Source organism: Hippoglossus stenolepis, chromosome 14, assembly GCF_022539355.2.
Source record: "Hippoglossus stenolepis isolate QCI-W04-F060 chromosome 14, HSTE1.2, whole genome shotgun sequence".
In the NCBI taxonomy this organism is placed as follows: Eukaryota; Metazoa; Chordata; class Actinopteri; order Pleuronectiformes; family Pleuronectidae; genus Hippoglossus; species Hippoglossus stenolepis.
In genome coordinates, this window is record NC_061496.1 from 13,403,370 (window position 1) to 13,426,536 (window position 23,167).

General features: G+C 42.2%; 2 protein-coding genes across 2 annotated transcripts in view; both read left to right on the forward strand.

Annotated features, from left to right (window-relative positions):
- Positions 1 to 23,167, forward strand: part of p3h2 (prolyl 3-hydroxylase 2) — a 59,826-nt gene that overhangs the window by 12,645 nt on the left and 24,014 nt on the right. The window lies entirely within an intron of this gene.
- LOC118121493 (homeodomain-interacting protein kinase 3-like) lies at positions 15,994 to 18,016 on the forward strand. The gene is made up of 3 exons (XM_047343213.1): positions 15,994 to 16,267; positions 16,506 to 16,762; positions 16,857 to 18,016. The coding sequence occupies exons 1-3, from the start codon at positions 16,226 to 16,228 to the stop codon at positions 17,140 to 17,142; spliced, it is 585 nt and encodes a 194-aa protein (XP_047199169.1). The 5' UTR covers positions 15,994 to 16,225; the 3' UTR covers positions 17,143 to 18,016.

A 23,167-nucleotide genomic window follows, 5' to 3' on the forward strand; every position in this document is an offset into this window, starting at 1 on the left:
CAACTTTCAAACTTGCCATTTCAACACAGTGTATCACCCTCTGATCACATGCACATGGGAAGGCATCAGCCTTTTTAAATGTCTCCAGGGCAGCAGGGACCATACAACTTGAAAATAAAGGCTTCCTCCTGCTGTGATCACAAACACTATGACACAGACGAGGCCATAGACACGTTCAGGTCTGGAGAACAGAGATTTGTGGGGGTTCACAGACTGTTTGTTGCCCATGCTCAGAGTATCCAGTGTCGCCCTGAACATATGTGCTTTGTTTAATGTGGTTGCATGTTTACAATCATTTAATGTTTTATCCTTGAAGCAGTTCTGTTGTTCAGTCTCCGGTTTCTGTTTATTAAAGACTTCTGTTGTTATAAAGTGATTATTAGCGTTCACTGAAGGATTCCTCAGAAAGAAGGCAATGGAAAATATATCACATGGTGTGAAGTGTACAAAATATACAGCATGAGGAAAATAATGTCTTGTTGTAATTGATCCTTGTATTTAGTTAACAGTTGTACGTTGTTTTTTGCCTTTATATTTACTTATTTACTCATATTCTAGATATAAATTCTCAGAACTTCTGGCAGATACGTTGTCGGTGATTGTTCTAAGTCATTTTTTGAATAATGTAGATGAGTGATTTATGGTGAAGGTTTAAAAAGTGAAGGATCACTTGTTTATTGATGACAGAAAGTCCTCAGTCATTCTTATAATGACAGAGGTTGAAGAAACCTTATCTGGGGGAATATTTGCCTGCGGCTCAGTAGAAGAAGCTCTTTCAATTTTAATATCTGTGCCACTGGAACAAAGTGGAATCTGTCTTTTATGGAGGAAAATGAACGGCTTTGTTTCTGCCATGATTGCTTATGTTTTTTTTGTAGGAATTTAATAGAAACAGGATTATCCTGTGGTATGCAAATGTGGCGAGTAAAAGCTCGTATAGGCTTCTTCATTTAGCAGACTAAAATACTTGGGCTGCTTTAGGCCCAGCGCGGAGGTATTTACAGAATGTGAGAAGGTCCTACACACCGTCCACACCAGCCCTGCACGAAACCTCTACTGAAGTATAGCTGCTCTCGCTGCGTCCTCGTACACAATGTATTGGCACGTTACGCTCAACAGGACTTTCATTGAGCTTTAGAAATTAATCTTTACACATTTACAAACTAATTCTCATGTTTATTATTACCTCTGCCAGGGTGGTTGTGTTGCATTTGTTTGTTTGTTTGTTTGTTTGTTTGTTTGTTTGTTTGTTTGTATGCAAGATTACACAAAAACAACTTTCTTGACTTTCACTTTCTTAAACATTGTGAGACTGTTGGGCCTTGGCAGAGGTTTGCGCTCCACTGAGTGCCACTCTAGTTGTATTTATTTTTTAATGTGAGGTAATGCTTATACATTGGCGTATTAAAGCTGTGATTAAGTTTGTCACTTTGTAATCACAGCTGTGTGTAAACGGCTGATACCAAATTAATCATATTAACAAATGCCAAGTTTATACTCAAATTCAATTATAAGCCTCACTCTATCTATTTCATCTGGTAATAACAATTACACCAGTGCATTCCAAAGAGACAATGAACTTTTAATTGTATTTACAGTTACAGGCTCCACACAATGTGCTGCTGGCAATGTTTACCATGGTTTTCTTCCACTTAAAGGAAGAAAGTAAAGTGGTGCATCAGATAACAATGTGGATGAAGAGGCCGTGCAGCTGGGACGGTTTGTAATCTCTGACAACAGGGCATCTCTGACATACAAACTTAGTGGCTGTGAGAACATCTGTGAAACAACCATCTCAGTTCCTCTGTGTCCTGCTATTTCTTGACATGCGGATGAGTCCCCGGAGTTTGGAAAAACATAAATATCCGAGTAGCTTGTTCTTCTCAGTGAAATGAAATGCATTCAGCTTTAGACGGCCTCCTAAGAGGACTGTACGTTTTTCTGTGGAGCTCTGAAGTGCGGACGTATTAGAAATTTCCTTTTCATGTTGCTTTACTGGCAAACCCATCGCCCTTGTAAAGCCACAGCATGTTTGCATTTAATGCCCTAAATAAAGCCGTGCATGGTAGTTAAAGTGGTTTTAGATGATTATAGACGTTAAAGCCCTAAAAATATCTCACGTGTTTACGGCATATGTTTGCGAGAGTGTGGCATTTTGTGCCCTTTGGCGGAGCTGAAATGAATCATAAGCTGTGCAGTGTAATTAAATGAATTCCTTCCTTTTTAACTGTACACGCAAACGGAACCAGGTCTCATTAACAGTTTTAAGACATAAACTCTGGAGACTGTCCGCAGAATTGGATCCGGACTTTCTCCGGAGTTTGACTTTCCCACGTGAACAACGCAGCAGGAGATTCTTTGCTCAGACGCGTTCACAACAACACAGGAATCTGTTCAGGTGAGGGGGCGGGGCAGAAGGCAGAGACAGGATGTGACGTATTAATGCTGCTGTGGAGATCTCCTTTTTGTTTACAACACATCGACACTGGCTCCGCTCTTGTCACCAAAGGCTCTCCTGATATCTTTGTCCGTGTGTTTTACGTGAATGACACTGCCGTCTCATCCTGAGATATTTGTATTGTTTTTTGTTTTTCCCAGTTTTTAGTCCATCTCGTGTTTGAAACATCATCCACATGCTCGCTGTGAATCCTGCAGAGGATCACCTGCTGTGTTCTCACATGGGCTCATTCAGACATTATTTTAACCAGGGGCCCAGCTGGAGAAACTCTGGATAAAGTGCTGAGCCTTAATAAATGACATCCAGTGCAGTAACTCACCTTGAGGGTTGGTTTCCAAGCAGCGACGCAGATACAAACAGAATGAATGAGAGGGCTGCTGCTCTGTGATGTGGTGACTTACTGCATCCCTTCATCGATGAGGAATTTTAACATGGTTTTTGGGCTGAAAGCTGGATGTTGGAGTGTGTCACTCTGAGGGAAACGAGTGGTTAATTCCCCAAGAGAGTCTGTAATTGAATGAGATTGGGACGTGAGAGAGAATGGAATATGACTCTCTGTACAGTACAGTCATTGTAGTGCTGTGAAGACATTACTTTATGACATCATGTCGATGTTGGACAGTAAACAACCCTCCTTTTGTTATACGCAGAGTTTTGAGTGGGAAAATCTAGGTTATTAGAATTTCATAGTGTAGTTTCTCTGGTGGGAGGTTTTATTGGTTTCACGGGGGCAGTGTGTCACCCTGTCTTGACAGCTTTTAATATGCTGAGCACCAGGACACTGCTGGTACGAGTTTGTCATGAAAACAGACATTTTTATTAAAGGGATCTTTTCAAATGGCTCAGCGGTGCAGTTTAATTAAGTTTCAAATGAGGATGCTCTCAGTATCTCCTCGTCCTTCCTCTTAAACTGCTCCGTGGGTCTCCTCACACAGCTGCTCTATCTCAGCCAACAATAACAGTCTTGTCCTCTCGCTCACTGGCTGCAGTGTGGTTGTCAGTGAAGTGTAAGTGTGTCATACATATACAGTCAAGCCTCCGTGTTTCATGTTTTCCATGCCTCTACTGTACAGTCTGGCTGTGGTTTATAGCGGAGACGGTGGGGGGTTTTAATGCACCGTCAACCCATAGGAGGCTTCCGGCAGCTCGGGCTGTATGTGTGGTGTGAGGGGAATAGCTGAGAGGCTCAGTAATGGGATGTACAGGCACTAACTTGGCCTCAGACATTGTATTGCTGCCAGGCCGAGATGAGCTCATGTGACTTAATTTAAATGTGGAATGGATGATGCATCGTGTTTCGAAAATTTTCCAACATGGGTTCTGTCTGCGATCAGTGCTCTTCACATTTATACCAAACGGAGGACGCAATATGAGTCAGAGAAGAACCCTTTAAATTTTTATGAAGATGGGGGGGGTGTTACATTTTTCAACAGGTCTGATGATTTCTTCGAGAACAATAATCTTGATGAGAAAACAGATATGTTTAGCACATGATTGTCAAGTCTTATCAAAGAAAGGTCTGAATTCTCATAAACTAATTGATATTTTAACACAAGAAAGTGGGGAGAAAAAAATCCAAGATTTGTCCCTTAACACCAAAATATAAAGGGTTCTGGAAATAATGGGTTTAGTGGAAAACGGTTTAGTAGTTGTTTCGTAATCCTGCTCACAAATAAACCAGCAGAGAAACACATAAACAGTCACGGGTGAAAACACAACCTCCTTGGTGGAGCTGATGGGGCATCAAACTATATCAACATGTATGTGACTCTCACCAAGAATCATTCAACATGTTGTCATAGGTATAAAGACCATTATATCCTTATCAGTAGTGTATTTTAGAAATAATGATATCTGATCATTATATATCAGCTGAAAATAATGTTTTTTACATCAACACACACGTAGAAACATTGTTTTAAGGACATTTTAAGAACGTATACCTTCTGATCACAGTCTTGGAGACAAATAAATCTGTACAACAACACCACTTCTAATTTGCCACACAATTTTCATACTTCTTTTTCTGAAGTTCTTTTTTATCTAATGGCCAATATATATATAAACATCCAGTCCTTTAACTGTGTCACAGCGTCCCGTGTGTCGGCTCTGGTTTGGATCAGGTGGATTAGAGCTACTGTGAGTATTGCTCCAGATCCATCATCATGTCTCCTGGTTAAATAGGTCGCTTTAGTGGATCAGCAGTTCTGAGTGAAGTGTTTCCAAAGAAACCTCTGCCCTGTGTGTTTTCAATCATGGCAACTCTGTCTCAAACCCCCCTTCTCACCTTTGTTTCAACTGATTGTTTATGGGCCTAAGGCACACGCGCGCGCACACACACACACACACACACACACACACACACACACACACTTACAGCTGTCATGGCTTAATGTATATATTTCCACCCGAAAGAATCCTTTAGATCCTTCAGGCCTCAGAAAGACAACAGTACATGTTATTAACTTCTCACAAGTGGCTTCTTCCAGCACATGCAGATGTTTGTTTACCTTCGTGGAATGCTCAGAGAAAGTTTAGACACATACTCGTCACTCCCTACTTTCTAATTTAGGGATCGTGTTCTGGAAATTACCCCTGTTTTGTAAGCATGTCATTAGGATGATTTCGGATTCTAACAGTAGCCTCCGCACGTCCTGAGGCGATCGCAGCCATCAGGTGAGAGTGTTTTTTTCCACAGTGACGTGAAGGCGAGGTGTGCAACGTGCAGGTTTTATGAGGTTTCATGTGATTATTTAATTTTATGCCAGTTTCCAGCTATTAGTCTTCCTCCCCGCGCCACTCGTAATGGATCCCAGCAGATTCCTGGTCTTTGCAGGCCAGTGAAACCCAAACAAAAGAGCTGTCATTTGAGTATGTTGTCTGTGGCGGCTGATGAAGTTAATGGGAACAGCAGTTGCGGCTGGAGGCTGCGTGGTCGGACGCCATGTCATCTTCCAGCCGGATGGACGGAGGCAGGGAGACGAGACAAGCAAAGCTAAGATATGGCTGGTTTCATTCTTAGTGACTCAGTATGAGGTAGCTGTGAACAGAGAAGAAATGAGGTCACACACACACACACACACACACACACACACACACCACCGATAATAATGATGCATTTCTTTCCTTTGTCATCATCTCACCATATTGAAGTATGTTTTAATGGGGCATTTGTCTAGATGAGACGCCAACTGGTTCCCTCTTAATGCTGTTGGTCGTCGCGCTCTCCATAAAGTTTTGTTTTGGGAGGTCTGCTGGTGTTTTCTTTCCTCCACATTGCCGGGGATTTCCTCTGCTCCCCTGGGGACTTCCTGTTATCAGAGCTGTGACTCAGCGGAAAGATCTATTTCCAGTGAGTGGAACTTTTTCTTCCTTCGCGATTTCTTACGTTTGATTGATGCAAACAGTTTTTCTTTTTTAATCAGCAAATCTAGATTTAAAAACCTTGGATCCATTAGGCAAAACTGATGTAGCGTTTCATTAGGTTTCACAGCAGACTATTACGACTGGCTCACTGCCACTTTGCAAAAGGAAAAGAAATGGAAACATCCTGAAAATCAGTCATTCTCTCCTATAACTCTGTCAGCTGTGTGTGGGATGACTTCGCTCTGGAGAAGAGGGTAAATTAATATAACGGCTCTAACTCTCTTTTTCCCTTTCTTTTTTAAATCATTCTCGATTTATGAGAACATGGTTGAATTTCAATAGTAACATTTTCAAAATCTGTTTCTTCTCATTTTATCAATGAGATCAAGTGATGGACACTGGATGAATGGGCTGATATGGCTGGAGCATGTAGTGTCAATATGTATAATTGAGCAGGTAAAGTAAATGAAAACCGTTGTGGAACTTCAGTCTAACATATATTTGCATTTTGCCTGGAGCTGGCTGGTGTGAGGCCTTTATCTGTTTGATGCTCATTTACTCTCTGTGCTCACATGTACAATGTTGTCAAACAGCCAAATTCTCAATAAATGTTACCTGTTACCCAGCAGTCACCTCCAAGCCATCTTTAAGTAACAGTGCAAATGTCGTCTGCGATGACAGCGCTGTTGGGATTTCAGCAACATTTACACGCACAACATCAGTCAGAGTTAGAAGAGACAGAATATCTTTATTATTTCGTCTGTCACAGACTGCACAGCCACCGTCTGGTAACAAACTGTCACTCACTGAACAGAGTAGAAATAGTCTCCATCCATACTAGACAGTTAAAAACTAAACCCTCTCAGTCCAGATGAGTGTTTTAGCTCTGCATCCGTAATAATCCCTGCACATACTCACACACCTGAAAACCTATATCATGTGGACAACAGGTGTAAATGTAGCAGCAGTGATCCGTTTTAAGACTAAAAGGTAGTGGTGTGTTGGTGGGTGTTTTGAAAAAAATATGCTATGGAGTCTCAAAAGATGCTAAATCCTGAAAGTAAATACAATAAACTGGCCCGATGCCCACAAAGGGCGAACATAAACTGTTCGCACCACGATCAAGTGGCACTCGACTGACCAATGATGTGTTAAGTCAGTCAGCAACAGACAGTCACATTTACAGGGCTGACCCCACTGTCAAACAGACCTGCCAAACATCTGGACAACTGTTGGATGGATTTGGGAAACAAAAATACACAGTCCAATCAACAGGCTGGAAATTACAAAGTTAAATTCTTAAGTTTCTCTTGCAGGCCTCCAAAATGAACTCTTGTCAAATGAATTCTTGCTTTACTTTGACAGAAATGTTGGTGTCAGATTCCGTTCAGCTCGTACTTTTCACTGTTTGGATGAGCTCTGGGTTTGGGACAAAAAGTTTTGTCCTTTTAGGAAATGCAGTCACTTCTTTAATTCACTGCCTTGTCTGGGACGACTGGGAAAGAAACCTGAAGACAAACTCACTTTGTTCAAGATGCACTCAAATGAAATGGTCCCAAGTGAAAGCACAGACACTGACAAGAGCATAGCTGAGCACCAATCACCGAGCAGCTGTAGAAAAACAAAGGAGCAATACATCTCAATTTTCAGACTCGCGTGTCATTGGTAACGCACCGACTCATTTAGATTGAATATGCAAGCTCTGTTCAGACACTAACTCAGATGGCTTTTACACAACCTCTCCTGAATGATCTCATGCAGTTAAAAACCCGTCTTCTGGGATTTCTCTTGTTTCGCCTTAAAGCAAAGCGAAGTGAAGCAGTCCGTCATTACTTCAATGTAAATCTCTGTTTCCACCTCTGAGCTGATTTAATAAAACATCAAGTTTGGCCAAGCCTGCTGTGTGTCACACAGGGTTCCTCCAAAGGGTAATTAGCATCGCAGAGGAGGGGGAGACGGATAGAAATCTCGGCCAGTTGTGCCGAAGGGGCCTCCTGTTAAACAGCTGGGTGGGGTGAACTCTGGCCTCAATGGCCCGTACTTTAGTGAACATGTCAGTTAGTCATTTTCTTCTCCCTAGAAGGACTCCTAATAATGCTATTCCTGCAGAGTTACACCCAAATCCGTGGGGTGGAGCTTTTTCTCACAAGGAAAAGACTCTGTGGGAGACAAAGTTGTAAACTTTCAGATCATGATGGTGTGTGAGACCAAAACATCTCAAAGTTAAACTCACTGTTAGCTCTATACCTTGTTTCCTTTGTTCTTATTTCCCCAAAACTAGAGATGTTCCAATACCGATACCAGCAAAACATTCCTTCCTTCCATTTCACACTGGAAAGTTCCACAGGTCAAACTGTGACGTGTACCTGTACCTCAGTTTTGAGGGATGGCATAAACTTCACTTTAGCAGCTGTTTTCCTCGATTTATTTGTCTATTTGAGGTTTTTTTTTCAGATATGACTGTCAAAGTAGACAATAACATTTTTTACACAAAGTCCAGGTATCGGTAACGTTATCGGAACATCTCTACTAAAGACCCGTGGTTTATGAGTAAGCGTGCACTCCAGGGCCTCCTGACTCAGAGCTTGAGTCCGGTCCAGTTTTAGTATCAGACATTTTCCCCTCTTCATTTCCTCTTTCATTTAGCCTCTGCACGGTGATCTCACTTTATGTCTGTAGTAAAGGAAATATTACATGGCATCAGTGTCTCAGATGTTGCGACCATCGTGTGTGTGTGTGGGAAGACTGTGAGACATATCCTCATCCAGCATCAAGAGACACATACATTCAGTCAGCAGAGAATTTGCTGAACTCATGTGGTCTTTTCCCTTTACAGTGGTGGTTAGCTCATCTTCAATGTCCCCCACTGTAAGCCTGCGTTGGCTCTCATCTTAAGGAACTGAATAACAGCAGTGATCCTGGATGCTTACATATTGTTTTTATGATTTCACTCCTTATCATCAGATGTTTGTCCATATTCTGTCACCATGAGACATTTTTGTATAATGGCTGCCTGAAGAGTTTATCCAAGGTAACCTGAGATTGGAATATTTTATATTTAAATAGTTCTACCATTTATTTTCGTAGTAAAGTAATTTGACTTTCAGAAATGATACACATTTATAAAGGGATACAAAAATAAACAATTACAAAGTAGCCATTGAAAACAAAGTAGCGATTGATTGATTGATTGATTGATTGATTATTGATTGATCGACATCTCAATTTTCAGACTTGAGACCATAGAGTGTATGCAGATAATAGACTGTGTATAAAGATGAATGACCGGTAAGCTCTGTAAAAGTGAAGCCAAAGGCTGTGTCCAAAATCCCTCACTAATCACTATATAGGGCATTGTATAGCGAGTTCGCCATTTTGTAGCAGAGTTTGAATGTTTAGTGAAGTTTTTGATACCCCATATAGAGCACCGTGAAAAGTAGTGTACAACCGATGGTCACTAACCGAGCAATATATCATTGTGCATTGCGCTTGCGGCGGAGAGACGAGAGGAGAGGGCAGCAGGAACAGCCCGACCTGTCGTATAAATGTAAATATGAGCAGCACCAAAGCACAAACTGTGGGAAACAAGTTTATTTCTACATTTAAAGATTGTTTAGTTGTAAAATAAACATTTGAAATTCACTGTAGGATTTTGCAGGACTTCTGTACTGAAGCTCCAGAACACGATCACTGCTGCACAGACTCTGGCTCCAAATGATGTCACTGTCTCAACATGGCAACGTTCACATCTGGATATATTGGCTTCATATCCAGATAGTGGACAGATGTGGAGATGCCTCATTCATTTTGTCTACAGTAAATGCATGAGACTGATGAAAATGATTAATTAATGATGAAACAAACTAAATGGAGACTTCGCTGCTGTTGTTGGTCTGAAAGTGTTGCTTGCTGACTCATGAGGCACAACCCAGCGAACCTGAACTCTGACCTGATTCTGAATGTTTTACCATGACCACACTGTTGTATATACCAGCGACTATACTTTCAAATGGTTTCTGTTTTACATTTAATTCTACTGGATATGTAGGTGATCACTGAGCCCCGTGCTGTCAAAACTTGCCTTTCTAGACATTTTGAGATATTTCTCTACCTTGTGTTTTTTTTTCTGCTCAATCGAATCAGCAGGATTTTCAGATGTTATACAGACAACATTTTCATAATTCTATCTTCGGGATCAAGGTGTTAGTGAAACAGAGTCAGCTGTTAGTGGGGTTCTGTTGACCGCAGTCTGCCAGCTACGACCAGGATTTCTCTGCAGAGGAGAAGCAGGCTTCGTATAACGACCACGTGTCTAATTCCTGACCTCCTGTGGGTCCTCATATGCCAAACCACTTCCTCACAGCAGTGTACCAGCACAGAGCCCAGCCGAGGCTGAGCCCTTTCAGTCTCTCACCTCTGTAGTCCAGACATCCAGCTAACGTCTGAAAATACTCACCAGGGTTTAATTGTCACCGAGGTCCAGAAGCCTCTCTGTTCACTATTTGAAGTGGCAGCTGGCATTGTTTCCTGCCAAAGTCACAGCCCTGAAAATAAGCTTGTAAGTGGAGCGGAGTCCGAGCTGCCAGAGTCTGAATGTTCAGGATTCTTGGAAGGGGAGATTCCATTAGCTTGTGTTATGGTGTTTGGCAGAAGACAACCAGGACTCTCTGTCTCTTTCTGCTGTCACACACTGCTGGGGAGGTTGAGACGGGAGGTTGTGCAAAATAAATTTAGAGAGAGCATCTGTGCGCCCCTTTTTTTTTGGTTTCAGAGGTCAACACTTGTCATTGTTTGTTCTCTGTGCTCAATTAGAGCGGAGAGTCTGTAAGCTCTCAACCCCAGCAGGGAGATTGCAGCACACATGGGTGGACGTGCGGATACACACACGCATGCATGAGCACACAGACGCTCAAACAACTCTGTGCCTAAAGTATACACACATGAGACCGCACACACAGGCGGGGGGAGTCGATGCAGGTGGGACACACGAGCAAAGGAATAACTCGACACATGTATCCTCCTCCTGCCGACACTCCTCTCCTCCACCTTTCTCCAAACTGATCTCATAGTGAGTTAAGTTTCTTTCTCCAAACTGATATCACAGTGACTCTTGTTTCACCTGGACAGGTTTAATCTCAGCATCGATTGTGTGTTGATTTCATTGCCTGTGACCCAGCCTGACTGCAGCGAAACCATTACCAGGTGGGCTGCTCTGCCAGGCACACTGAAGGGTGCTGATGGACGTCTCTGTCTGTCAAGTGTTTCAGGATGCTCATACTGAGACTTTAGCCTCTGTCAGTCATCACTCTCACGAAAAAGTTCTCATAAGCACAGACAGAAACACTTAGTCCAAATGGCCGGTGCTGCTGGTGGGTCCGTAAACTGTTAACCAGGCGGCTGTATTCAAATTGTAGTTTGAATGCAGCCGAAATCCAATAAACGCAATCCAATAAAGATCAATTACATAAAAGTGAAGCCAAAGCACCTCCATCGCCCCCTGGTGTCTGACTCTGCAGTACAGGTCATAAACCCTGCCTCCTCCATTTTAGTAAACATGACATGGAGCAAATCCAAAAGTTGGCGGGACCTTGCTACCACAGCTTCATCCCCTGTTCTGGGTTAGGGTTCGGGCTAGTTGTCCATCTGTATATACGGTCTATGGCTGTGCCTCATGGAGATGCTAGTAACTCGTATTAAACATAAGATGTGAGAAGACAGTCTATGTGGGTTGATTATACATATCAGACATGTGTGACCTGTGCAGAAAAATTAGATCTGTTGATCATGTCTGGGCTCAATCATGTGCCTCCTTTATGTAAACAATATTCTCAAGGCTCTCACAGGATATGAGATCTTCTGCAGAGAGATAAGAGGTGATTATTTCCATCTCCCACAGGGCTTCACTCTGATAGTAGCCTCAGGGGCTGGTGTTATTTTGGGATGGTGTTTTATTAAAATTTTTAGACAGTGTTTTTCACAGCCTCTGAGATTTATAGCCACTAAGATAAACATCTACAAATGTGGCTATTTTCAACGCAAGACGGTTATTTATTTTCTGTGCAACTTAAATTATATTTGTTTTACATGCTTTGATGCTAAACAATATTCTCTCTGAGTCTCACTGATATGTGTGCATGGTGTTGAGTCTACAGTGTTGAGTATATTTACAGACACACAGAGACAGGTGATGATGCTGTGGGAGTCTGTGTGTGTGGCCACGCTGGGTTTGCTACAACAGGAACTAGAATGTTAACAACGTTCTAAACGGACAAACAAATAGTGTGAGATAATAAACAAGCCGGCTCTCACACTACAGTCCCTCATGCTAATTTTTCCTACCTGTCACACCGTGGAGGATCCAGACCAAGACTTATGAGCTCAGCTTCTCTAACAAGGTCCAATCACAGGGACACAGACCTTTACTCTTTCTTTAATTTGGCTTCGAATAAAAACCAAATGGACACACTCAGACTCAGTTGGTTTCCATTAGCCGGCACACACAATGTTAGCGTATCCCAAACCTCCAGCCGTAGAGGCATGTAGGGCTTACCCTTTTTAACAAAGAACAATTGAGAGCACAAGTGGAAACAGCTTCTCATATAGGAGGATGGAAATCCTAGCTGGTACTGTGTGTAAAGCCTCAAGGAAAACCCACATGGAGCATGTTATTGCCACATCTCGATCTATGATTGTAAGAGATTAGCATGGCTGTAGTGTTAGTTGTTTTTATTTCTAGGTAAACTTTTGAAGATGGCGTTTCTCTGAGATTTCAGCCTAGTTACCTTCACACAAACTGACATTATAAGCAAGTCTCAGCCCCTCGCTGTTTCATTCATGTCGTACAAAACCACAGCCTTGATTACATGATGCAGTCAAGTTCTCCTACCCTGCCCTATTATAAACACTTTCCCTACAACACACAGTCTCTTATGAAGCCAGGCTGCGTCATCGCATCTCAGGCTTTTAAATCACATCTCCTTTACATCCATTCATAAGGCGTAGTAGTAAATCCCACCAAAGTAGAAGTGAATGAGAGAAGTTGTCCACAGTCTGCTCTGCAGTGGAGTCTGAGGCTGTGAGAACTTTACATCTGTTACCATTAAAGAGTCTGAAAGTCAGACGTTTGTCTTAAGTGTAAAAACCTGTAAATATTACAGCTATAGTGCCTGGTTAGTTATAAAACAAACACCCGTATGTATAGCTGTTTTCAGACATGAACTCTGGAAAATTGGGTTCCGTTTGCCTTTTATCAGAACCAGGAGATGGAGGACCCAAGAATGCACGGTTCACAAGGCAGGCTGTATCTGCCACAGCGAGTCATGACATCTTTCACATATGAAGAATGCAACAGGAGATCGTTCTGGTCAGTGTGCAGGAGGCAGCACATGATGTATACATTCTGCAGCAGAAAGCGCAGGGTTCGCGTTGGCCCTTATCGCCAAAAGCTCTTCGATGTCGATGTCTTTGCAGTTTTACATATTCATCATGGTCTCCTTCCTGTGTGACACCTCTTTTTTCATATTTTTTGAGTTTGTCAGTTTCTTTGTGCTCAGCTTAGTTAGTAATGTTGCTTAGCAGTTAGCCTTAGTGCGTTGTTTAGCATTTAGCATCAGCCCATTGTGATTGTTTGGCCTTTTTGTGAATGTTCATTTACTAGTTCTTCGGATCCTATAACACCAGCGTGTTTGACATATTGTTAGTTTGTTGTATGTTCAATTAAGATTCAATTGATTTTATATTATTTATTTAAATTTTGGATAGAATATACAGTGTGTTCACACAGTAAACTTTTCCTGCTGTATCGGTGCAGCACTTTCTGAATGGACTCTCCTCATCTAATGAAGTCCTGAGGTGGACCCCAGAAGTGTGTGAGGAAGAAGACAGGCGCAGACCTGCTTGCTTACACACCCGCTCACTTATTTCTTTTACACTCATGTTTGTCCCGTCTCTAAAACAAACTGACAGAAAATAAAGATTATCTATAAAGCAAACACAGCACAGACTGATAATTCTTTATTTTTTTTACTGTGGTGGAAAACATCTGGTCATAGATTTGACACACACACAGGCACATGTCTCAAACCTCTCAGATCTAATACGATATTGTAAATGAATGCTAATTAATATTGTGCGTGTGTGTGTTTATGTAGCTTACATGTTACTAAATTTTCCCGAACCATATATTTTTTTCATTTTACATTACCGAATGAACCCTTTACTTATATCTTAGTAAGGACCATTCTAAGCATAGTTAGTCCTGGTCTAACCTTCTGTAGTGGGACCTAGCACAGAGGCAGTTTTGTATTTTGTTGTGTTTTAGCAGGTTAGGGTTAGCCCCTCTGTCAAACCCCTATGTCATTGATAAACTGTCATTACACTGAGCAGTGTTTCACTTCGCCCACCCTCACTGGTATAAAAAGGGTGAACAGTAACATAATGATAACCTAATAAACTGTTAAGTAGGTGTGAAAACTGTGTATGTCAGAAGTGCAACTTTCACTGTATGAAGAGATAAGTGGTCTCCACTTGTGTTAGTGTTTTTGTAACAAAAGATAGGTTGATAAAGATTTATATGAAAAACATAAAAGAAAACAGATGAAGACAATAAAGACATTTAACAAATGTTCCTTTGATCTCAAACATTAAAGGTAATAGGATAATGGGAATTCTAGAATTCTTTGATGTTACAGTGACAGGTTTATGGTTATAAAGCGTCATCCATTTACCCAAATGGACATCAACTTCCCTGGATAAACCCTCTTGGTAAGTTTAACATTTCATGTGTCATTAGTAGTTATCTTCATATATATTTTACTTTTACATTTTGAATCGTGAACAAGTAGTAGTAATAGATGAAAGAAATATTTATCGGTCTGTAATGTATCTTTGATTTAAGCGGTACTTTTAGTATTGGTGGATTTTCAAGATTAAAACGGCTTAGCTTGATGAACTGTCTGTAAACATTTCTGCTACATACATGGGAACTGTCTGTTTGTGTGAGAGCATACGTGGCTTTGTGTCTAACTTCCTTCTTTTCTATTCTCCAGACAGGTGTGAGAAACAGGAAAACAATACTTTCATCATGTCTCAAAATGGAGAATTTAGTATCCTCATTGGAGAACTGATCCGCTCCCCCACTACACATTACCAGGTACAGAAATACCTGGGCAGTGGCTCCTATGGAGTGGTCATCCAATGCAGGAATTTGACCACCAATGAAACGGTGGCATTAAAAATTATCAAAAGCACGGGAAACATTACGTGTGCGAAGGCAGAGTTGGGAACCCTTCAAACCATGCAGCAGCTCCACTCAGACAGGTTCAACATCGTCCGATTGTACGAGTCATTCACCTACAAGGGACATTACTGTCTTGTGTTTGAGCACCTGGATATGGATCTGAATAAATTCATGCAGATCAGCCCGGGTCAACACCTTCAGCTGAAGCAGATCCGCCCCATTCTGCAGCAGGTTTGTTTTTTAAACACAAGCTCTTACACTAACTGCTTAATAGGGTGAAAAGTAAACTTGGTCTCTAAAATGTGTCTGTTACAGTTTTTGTCAAAATTCCAGTTGTAATTTCCATCAGTGTGCATCTTTCTTTTCAAACTGCAAGCTGCGATACAAATCAATATTTGTTTGTTTCAAAACAACAAATGAAATGTTAAGTTAAATAATGTCCTTGAAGACTAGTGATGGTGACTTGTGGTGGATACATGGACACCTTTAGTTCTTCCAATCCTCATATTTAGTGTGTACAATCACTAGTGCTGTGTATGTTGGTCTAAAACCATCTTGTTAACCTGTTCCTATAGTCGACTGTACGAGTTTGGAATATCTGACAAAATACTCACGTTTCAGATTTTTGCTGCCAGCAATGAACATGTGTTGTCATAGTTTTTGGTGATGAAATGAACCCTGTAGCTCATGATTATTATTATTATGTTTTGAATGATTTCAGCTGGCTGCATCCTTGGCCTTTCTAAAAAGTGCAGGGATCATTCATACAGACTTGAAGCCAGATAACATCATGATGGTGGATCATGTCAGGCAGCCACTGAAAGTTAAACTCATTGACTTCGGCTTAGCCTTCGATTATCCTGAGCAACGGACAGGTCTCACTCTTCAGACCTTGTGGTACAGGTAAGTAACCGCCAGCACATCTGTATACCTGGGACAGCTGTGTTTGCTGTAACGAATTAAACAAGTCCTGTACGCTGGCATGTCAGGTTTATGTCTCAGAAACTGATGGTAACACAGAGTTTAGTTCTTAGTTTTTATAACCTCAGTAATACGTTTGTGTTTCTCGTCTTCTCCTAAGATCCCCTGAGATCCTGGCGGGATATCCTTTCAGTGGGGCCATCGACATATGGTCTCTAGGCTGCATTGTTGCTCAATTGTTTATGGGCAGACCACTGTTCCCCGCCTACAATGAGACTGATTTGGTCAGTATCTGCACTCAAAACACAACCAATCTGTCGTGATGTTTTTGTATTTTTAAATCCACACGCTTGATTATTATAGTGAGTTTTCAGTACAAGTTCACTGATTTCTACTATTTTATTAATGAGACAAACTAGAGAGACTTCATCCATATGTCTGAGTAATTTAAGTTACCTGATCACCGATGACTTTGCAAACTTGCAGTTAACATATTCTCACAACATTGTGTTTTCTCCACAGTGGAATCAAATTCTATACACGGTTGGACAACATTGTTTCTGGCCAAAATACTGGATGGAATGGAGATTCAGGGCATCGTTTCATATAGTCAATGGAGTAGATGACAATGCTGAACGGATTGACCTGGCGTGGTTTATAGACCTTTTGAAGAGGATGCTGACGTTAAAACCTATTGAAAGAATTACCCCCAGAGGAATCCTTGAGCATCCGTTCATCACGATGAGCCACCTTGAGGGTCCATTCAGAAACAGCCTCTAGTAAGTGTGTATGTCTGTGCAGAGAGATATAGATAATAATATGAGATATATGTAGATTAAGTTCTTTGGCTCATCAGTGTCATTTGTCTTCCAGTGTGAAATCAAGTTTGGATGTGATGAGCAGCTGCCAGGATAAGAAGTCTGATGATGGAGTAGATGGAGACCAGAAGATCCTGCCAAAGTCCCGAAACAAGGAGTCATCCAACAGGACTGCCAACCCTCCAACATCACAGAGGAAGAGGGATGGTCCAACATTAGATGACCAGCCCTCAGGGAATAAGAGGAAGATGAGACTCAAAAAAGAGCTGACAGACATACTCAAAGCCATGAACAACCCTGTCCAGCTCGACCCGAGTTCACTGCCTCGTTTATTGTGTTAAACAAAACATGCCTATGGAAGAGAAAGAGGAAAGTCTGTAGAAGGGTTGAACCTGCCTGTTAGAAACTGTCAATTTAGACCAAACTGAACTGGCGTGTCAAGATCCCAGCTTGTATTGTATCTGCTCTTTGTTATTGATAAATACATTTTCATCCCATATATATGTAGATCCTGTCATCTTTTTCCCGACGAGAAGAGAAACGTTCTCTCCTCCTCCTCGCTACCTCTCATCATCCTAAAGTTTGAACTTTTAAACACAGGCAAGGTGGAGGTTGCAAGTGAGATGAAAAGTGAAGTGTCTGTGCTCATATTTAAGTGTCTCTGTGTCAGGTACCTCCTGACCCAAAAACACGCAGGGGATGGCTGTGTGGGAATGTATTGTTCTGTGTCTGTAACATATCGCCTTTAAAGGTGTTACTTATAGGCTCATCCTAAATGTGCTGGAGAGGAAATAGTATCATGTGTGGCATTTAAACCCGAGGAGAGCGAAAGTTCACTGTAGAATTAAAGGTTTTGTCCATAAAACAACTGAAAACTGTGGTCAATTTGCATCATAAATATCCTTAAGCTCAAGGTGACATCAAAACATCTTCTTATCAGCAACTTATAGCTGCAAAATATTCAACTCATCACATAAGATAAAGAAAAGCAGCTAATTCTCACATAGTTCTCACAACAGCATGTTTTCAGCTTCCATGATGGCTACAGAGCTAACTATGGTGAAGGTAACAGGAAGTCGATGTAAATCAATGAGGCGTGTGTGCGTGCGTGCGTGTGTGTGCGTTATTTGTCCAGTTTGGCCTGGATTCCAGTCAGCATGCTGTGTGTCAAGAATGCTAGATTTGTGTAATGTGACAGCAGCACCAGGACCACGTTGTGTTTCTGAAGGGAGCACAAGGCTCTGTAGACGCCTGCAGAGAGATGTACCTTTAGTGTTTGATGCTTTCCACACTTCCACTGGATATTTATTTGCTCTCTGTTTCGTCTCATTACATACGGAGTGTGTTTTGAGTGTTATAAGGCTCTTACAATAAATTTGAGTTATTGTTGCCAGTCGAATGTGTTGCAGCCTGAGCCAAGATCTCCTAGTGGGTGAACATAAAAGTGTGTGTGTGTGTGTATTTTCAGTTCTAACCTCAATCAATCCTCAGTTGTTTGTTTGGCTTCCAGCTATGTCAAGAATTTCTTACATCTACAATAATGGTTCCAGCCTGTCAGTACAATTTACACCCAACATTTTATTCTTATTTTAAGCTTTTCGTTCTTTAATGGCCCCTCTGAATTTATTACACACTGATTAATAAACCTTCAAATATTTCTCTATTAATTTGACACTGTTCTGGATGTTTTGGTTTTTTTTGTTCCAGTTTTTCCTTGAGTTATTAAATAATACAACACAGACGGCCTCCCACTATTGTGTCCGATTTCTGAGAAGGCATTGGAGGCCTATCTTAAATAAACTGTTCGATTTTCCATGTAATTCAAAAAACAAGCTAAATAATCTCAGCTGTCGAGAGATGCCATCCTTCTCAACAGAGAACAGCTGAAATGACCTGCAGACAGTCAGTGGTGCATGATTCAACTCTCGTCTGGCCGGATCCTCTATCCTCGGATTCCCCTACTCTCCTCAAATAAATAAAAAAATATGAAAGAGAGAAGGAAATAAAAAGTTTATCTCACACACACACACACACACACACACACACACACACACACACACACACTGCCTTCTCCACCCATAGAATCTAACTGTTTGACCCCAGAGGGAGGATATCCTGACTCCAGTTGCATCCTTCATGTATCATTTGTATCTCTATGGGAGACACTGAAAAGATATTTTAAAGATATGATATGTAAGTCTAAAAAACGACTAGACCTATGTCATATATTTTGTTGACTTGCCTACTTGCATTATCCATAATGTTTCCAACCATGTTTAAACCCAGAGCAATCCCCAATTTCATTCAAGGTTTCATTTGCGTTTCCTTTTAATTGCATCATATCTGCTTTACCTGTGGCTTTGCCCGTCTCTGCTATAGCTTTGGAGCAAATAACGTCTGATAAAGGATGTTGGCAACGTTTCGTCAGTTTCATCCGTATCTGTCTAAGATTTCAGAGGACGAAAGACAGTGTGAACAGCAGTTCTGTCTGTTTCTACTTCTAATGTTGAGAATAAATGAGTCTTAGTTCTACTCCATCCAACCTGTTCAGTGTAAAAGGAGATGAGGTTTATTTTGCAGCCAATGGACGCATTACAAGCTATATATAATGGACTCCTGGTCTCTCGTGGTTATCATTTGCTCCGTCATGCTTGGCTGTGGATAGCTTAGTTTCAGCTCCCATACCACCAGCAGCTTTAGGGAAGAGACTGAAGGGATTGCATTCCTCTCTCCTTGAGGTAATCCTTAAATCACGCAGACTCCCCTTTTTTTGCCTACTTTCCTGGCCATTTGTCGTCCTTTTCCATGCAACTGTCTGAAGTACGCCTGGGGAGGTTGTGGTGCTCAGGGGGCGGCGGCGGCTTGATTGATGAACTGACTTTGTGATGAAACGGTGAACAGAACTGCTCTGTCATTGTTTGATTTAGGCCCCCACACAAAAAAAAGTGGATCCATTACCTCATCAGAGGGGCTGAAGCTTGAAGCAGGGAATACTCCTTCAGGGCACTTGAACCTTACATACACTAATCCTGGGGGGGAAGGATGATCTTTCTGTCTTGACAGCTGACTGATTAACATTCTTCACTGACATGGGAAGTTGCTCTCTAGGTCCTGCTTCCTTGTCGTTGTTTCCAAATTTTCAACATTTAATGGCGTCCATCAACTCCCCTATTAAAATTTAATGAACTTAACACCCATCACTGGTCCTTAGATGCGTTTCCGTCTCTCACCAGTTGAAATTGACTGTTTCAGGCTTCATGTAGCGACACCCTTTGTCTGCTCAATGCAACACCAGATTAATTTCACACTGAACAAATATATTTAATATTTCTCTGGGGTACAGAGAGGCCTATAAAGGCTGAGAACCAAGTGGCTGGATGAATGCTTGCATTGTCTGCCCAGGCTCACTGCTACGCACATACACATACACGCACGCACGCACAGTTTATGCTTCTCCTGAAGACCTTGTTGTGTGTGAGCGAAACATTTGTATACTTTAGATTTAACACTTAAACACCACATCACGCACGCCTTGTCTTATTTTTTTTTCCTGCCTGATCTGTCTTTGCAGCCGCAGTGGAAAAGTGGCCATGCTCGTGTGAAAGGGCGACCCCTGACCCCTGTCTGTGAGTGGCGTACCCGTAAACGTTTCCTTTGAATGTGCTTTTCCTCGTAACGTAACTCTCAGATGGGAAAATCCCCCAGTCTCTGGAGCTTTATGGGGGAAAGGTCTCCAACATTTCTGAAGTGGTTGGTTTCGTGTCATCTCCTCTGAGATTGTTGGGACTTTTGAGCTTTTTTTTCTCCATGGTGCTCAAGGAAAAGTTCAACATTATGGGAAAATGCTTTCATGACGAGGGTTGAACTGAAGTGATGCTTCACATGTAGCAATCCACAGTTGAAAGAAAAGCAGAGGTCACTGAGGAAAGCCTGAATGCTGCTATAGCCCCTTTTGCACTGGTCAAAAAAGACACTAACGGCAATTAACATCAGATTTGTCTGCAATGGGAATGGATTCAATCAACCATCCCTCCCGGTGCGTTGAATATGACGCACGGGGGAAAAACTCCTCTTCTGGCAATGGGAAAGGAGTCTATCACCTTTTTTAGCAGGTTTATCCACGTTTAACATCATGCCTATAGCCGCTTATTTTATTATACACTTATAATTCAATACACACACCACCTCCACAAACAAAAGGCAACAGAGACAAAACACAACTGTGAGCCACATTTCAGGTGTGTTTGTGACCAGTGTGTTTTTCCATCTTCGAAAAAGGTGCCTTTATGTGAGTGGAAAGTGTTGGAGTGTGGGATCAGAGGATAGTAGTATAAAAATAAGTTGTGGGCTAACCAGGCCTGTTTTTAGAAGTTCCTCAGCGAAAAGTAAACGTGTGTCTGTGTGTATTTGAGGCAAGAGGGAATGTGAGAGAAAGTGTTGGAAGGAGGAGGAGGAAGACATTATAGGTGATTTTCCACCCCGTCTGCTCTACTTAAACCGTACACACCTTGTGTTTTCGAGGTCTCCACACAAAGCAGGCCCTTGTGTGTCCTGAAACTGCCCAGGAAGCGAGATCAGACACGGGAAAGGGTGTGATGGTTGACTTAGGATACAGTAGCCAATGGGGGTGCCGGGTGGCCGCAAGATAGCTGGGAGGCAAAGGTTGAGTAGTCTCTCAGTGTTAACCCTCACAAAATGTACCTGGACTGACACTGGAGAGGATAATGGAAGCAGTCATTTCCCTCTACAGCCAAATGATGTCAGCGGCAGGGCAGACACTGCTTCAGATGTACAGCCACCCAGATTAGCTCCTAATGGACATGAACTGTGTTTGGATAAGTAATGGGTTCTGGATCGTGAGCTTCTGCTCCACATTCTGGACTCGCAGCGAGCTCATGCCGCTGCGGTCAAGTATGTTCACTCCTCTCTCCCCCTAATCAAAGCCAGCAGTTTTAAAACACACAGGTCGGCCATGCAGCACAAAGCCAGAGTCATGGTTCGCTCCTCTGCACGGTGGCATTCTGATTCTACCTCTGTTATGTTTTTGATGTAGGGATTTTTAGGAAAGCTGAGGGATGGAGGCCAGATGAAGGAGGGAGCCGGAGGGTCAGCTTTTCCCTGGCTCGTCATGCCTCCCGTGACTTCACGGTGGTAATGAAAGAGGCTTTTTAGCAGCGACTGTTTTGAGGCTTTTTCAGACATTCCTTCGACATGACCTTATAGGAGGTGCACACTCTGGCCCGGGGTGGGGCGAGGACAGGCAGAAAGAAGCCCCTGTGCTAAGCTGTCAGCGGGGCTGCACAGATGAGAGGAAGACGGGGGTGGGATGGAGGGAGGAAGGGAGGACATCAAGGTAGACAGCGTTTACCCATGACATCACTAAGAGGAAACGCTGCCCCCCCTGCATGTGCTTAACACATTAGCCTGCATGTAATGTACACTTTGACCGGCCGGCTGGTTTCCTGACAAGCATGGCACAAGTTTCTGTCCAGATCTAGTGTGAAAGTGTTATTTGATTTTGCAGCGGCGCAAAAACAAACCCTTGTCGGGTTCATTTAGCCGAGAATATCAAGCAACTTATTCATACCCTCAGTGTACAGTAAAGACATTATGTGGCCGGTGTGTACAGTAAGCATGTGCTGAAGCAGTTTTTTGTCCATCAAAGTTGTCGACTTAACGAGATGAAAGATTTAAGGCTGCATGATGGAGAGGTAAATTTGTAGAGGTCGTGATTTTTTTTTTCCTGTCCAATTAAGCGCCACACATACATCATAAGCTCCTTCACCTCTGCATATTTTCCTGTTTGAATGTGTGCGTGTTGACACATGTGCAAGTATGTCTGTCCAATCGAATGTTTTATCTCCATCCTGTCAAGTTCTACTTCATTCCGATTGGATAAGGGTCTACATCTTGGGGGGTCTTTCAGTGTAAGCATTGAAAGTGGTTTTCCAGACTTCTTGGAATTTCTGAAGCTTCTTGAATCATCAGTCAAAGTGCTCCCTGTGAGACTTAGAAACAATACTGGGTGGAGGGAAGTGGGTCGCTCGCTTCACAGGGAGCTAATCAGCCATTTAGTTCTTCATGCCAGGCATCAGAGCCAGGACCTTCACTCAGCAGCTGCTGCAGCACCGGCAACAAGGAGCTCTGATAAACAGTCAGGGTGTATGCAGCGTTCCTCACAAAGCGTGTTTAATCCCAATGAATCCCACTTCATTAATGATTCCTGAGTATTGTGACATTTTCTCGATCCTCTTTCCAAGATGCTTGATTCCAAGTGCCAGCCTCTTAAAGCGACACATGTTTTCTCAACCTTGAATCTTGTTAATTGAATGGACCCTACTGAAGTCTACTGTGCATTTCCTCTCT

Bases quoted from the DNA above. Each gene is read 5' to 3' on its own strand.
- LOC118121493 (XM_047343213.1), top strand. From the start codon at position 16,226: ATGGGCAGACCACTGTTCCCCGCCTACAATGAGACTGATTTG. The intron at 16,268-16,505 runs GTCAGTATCTGC...TTTTCTCCACAG, and splicing joins CCTACAATGAGACTGATTTG to TGGAATCAAATTCTATACAC. The intron at 16,763-16,856 runs GTAAGTGTGTAT...TTTGTCTTCCAG, and splicing joins CCATTCAGAAACAGCCTCTA to TGTGAAATCAAGTTTGGATG.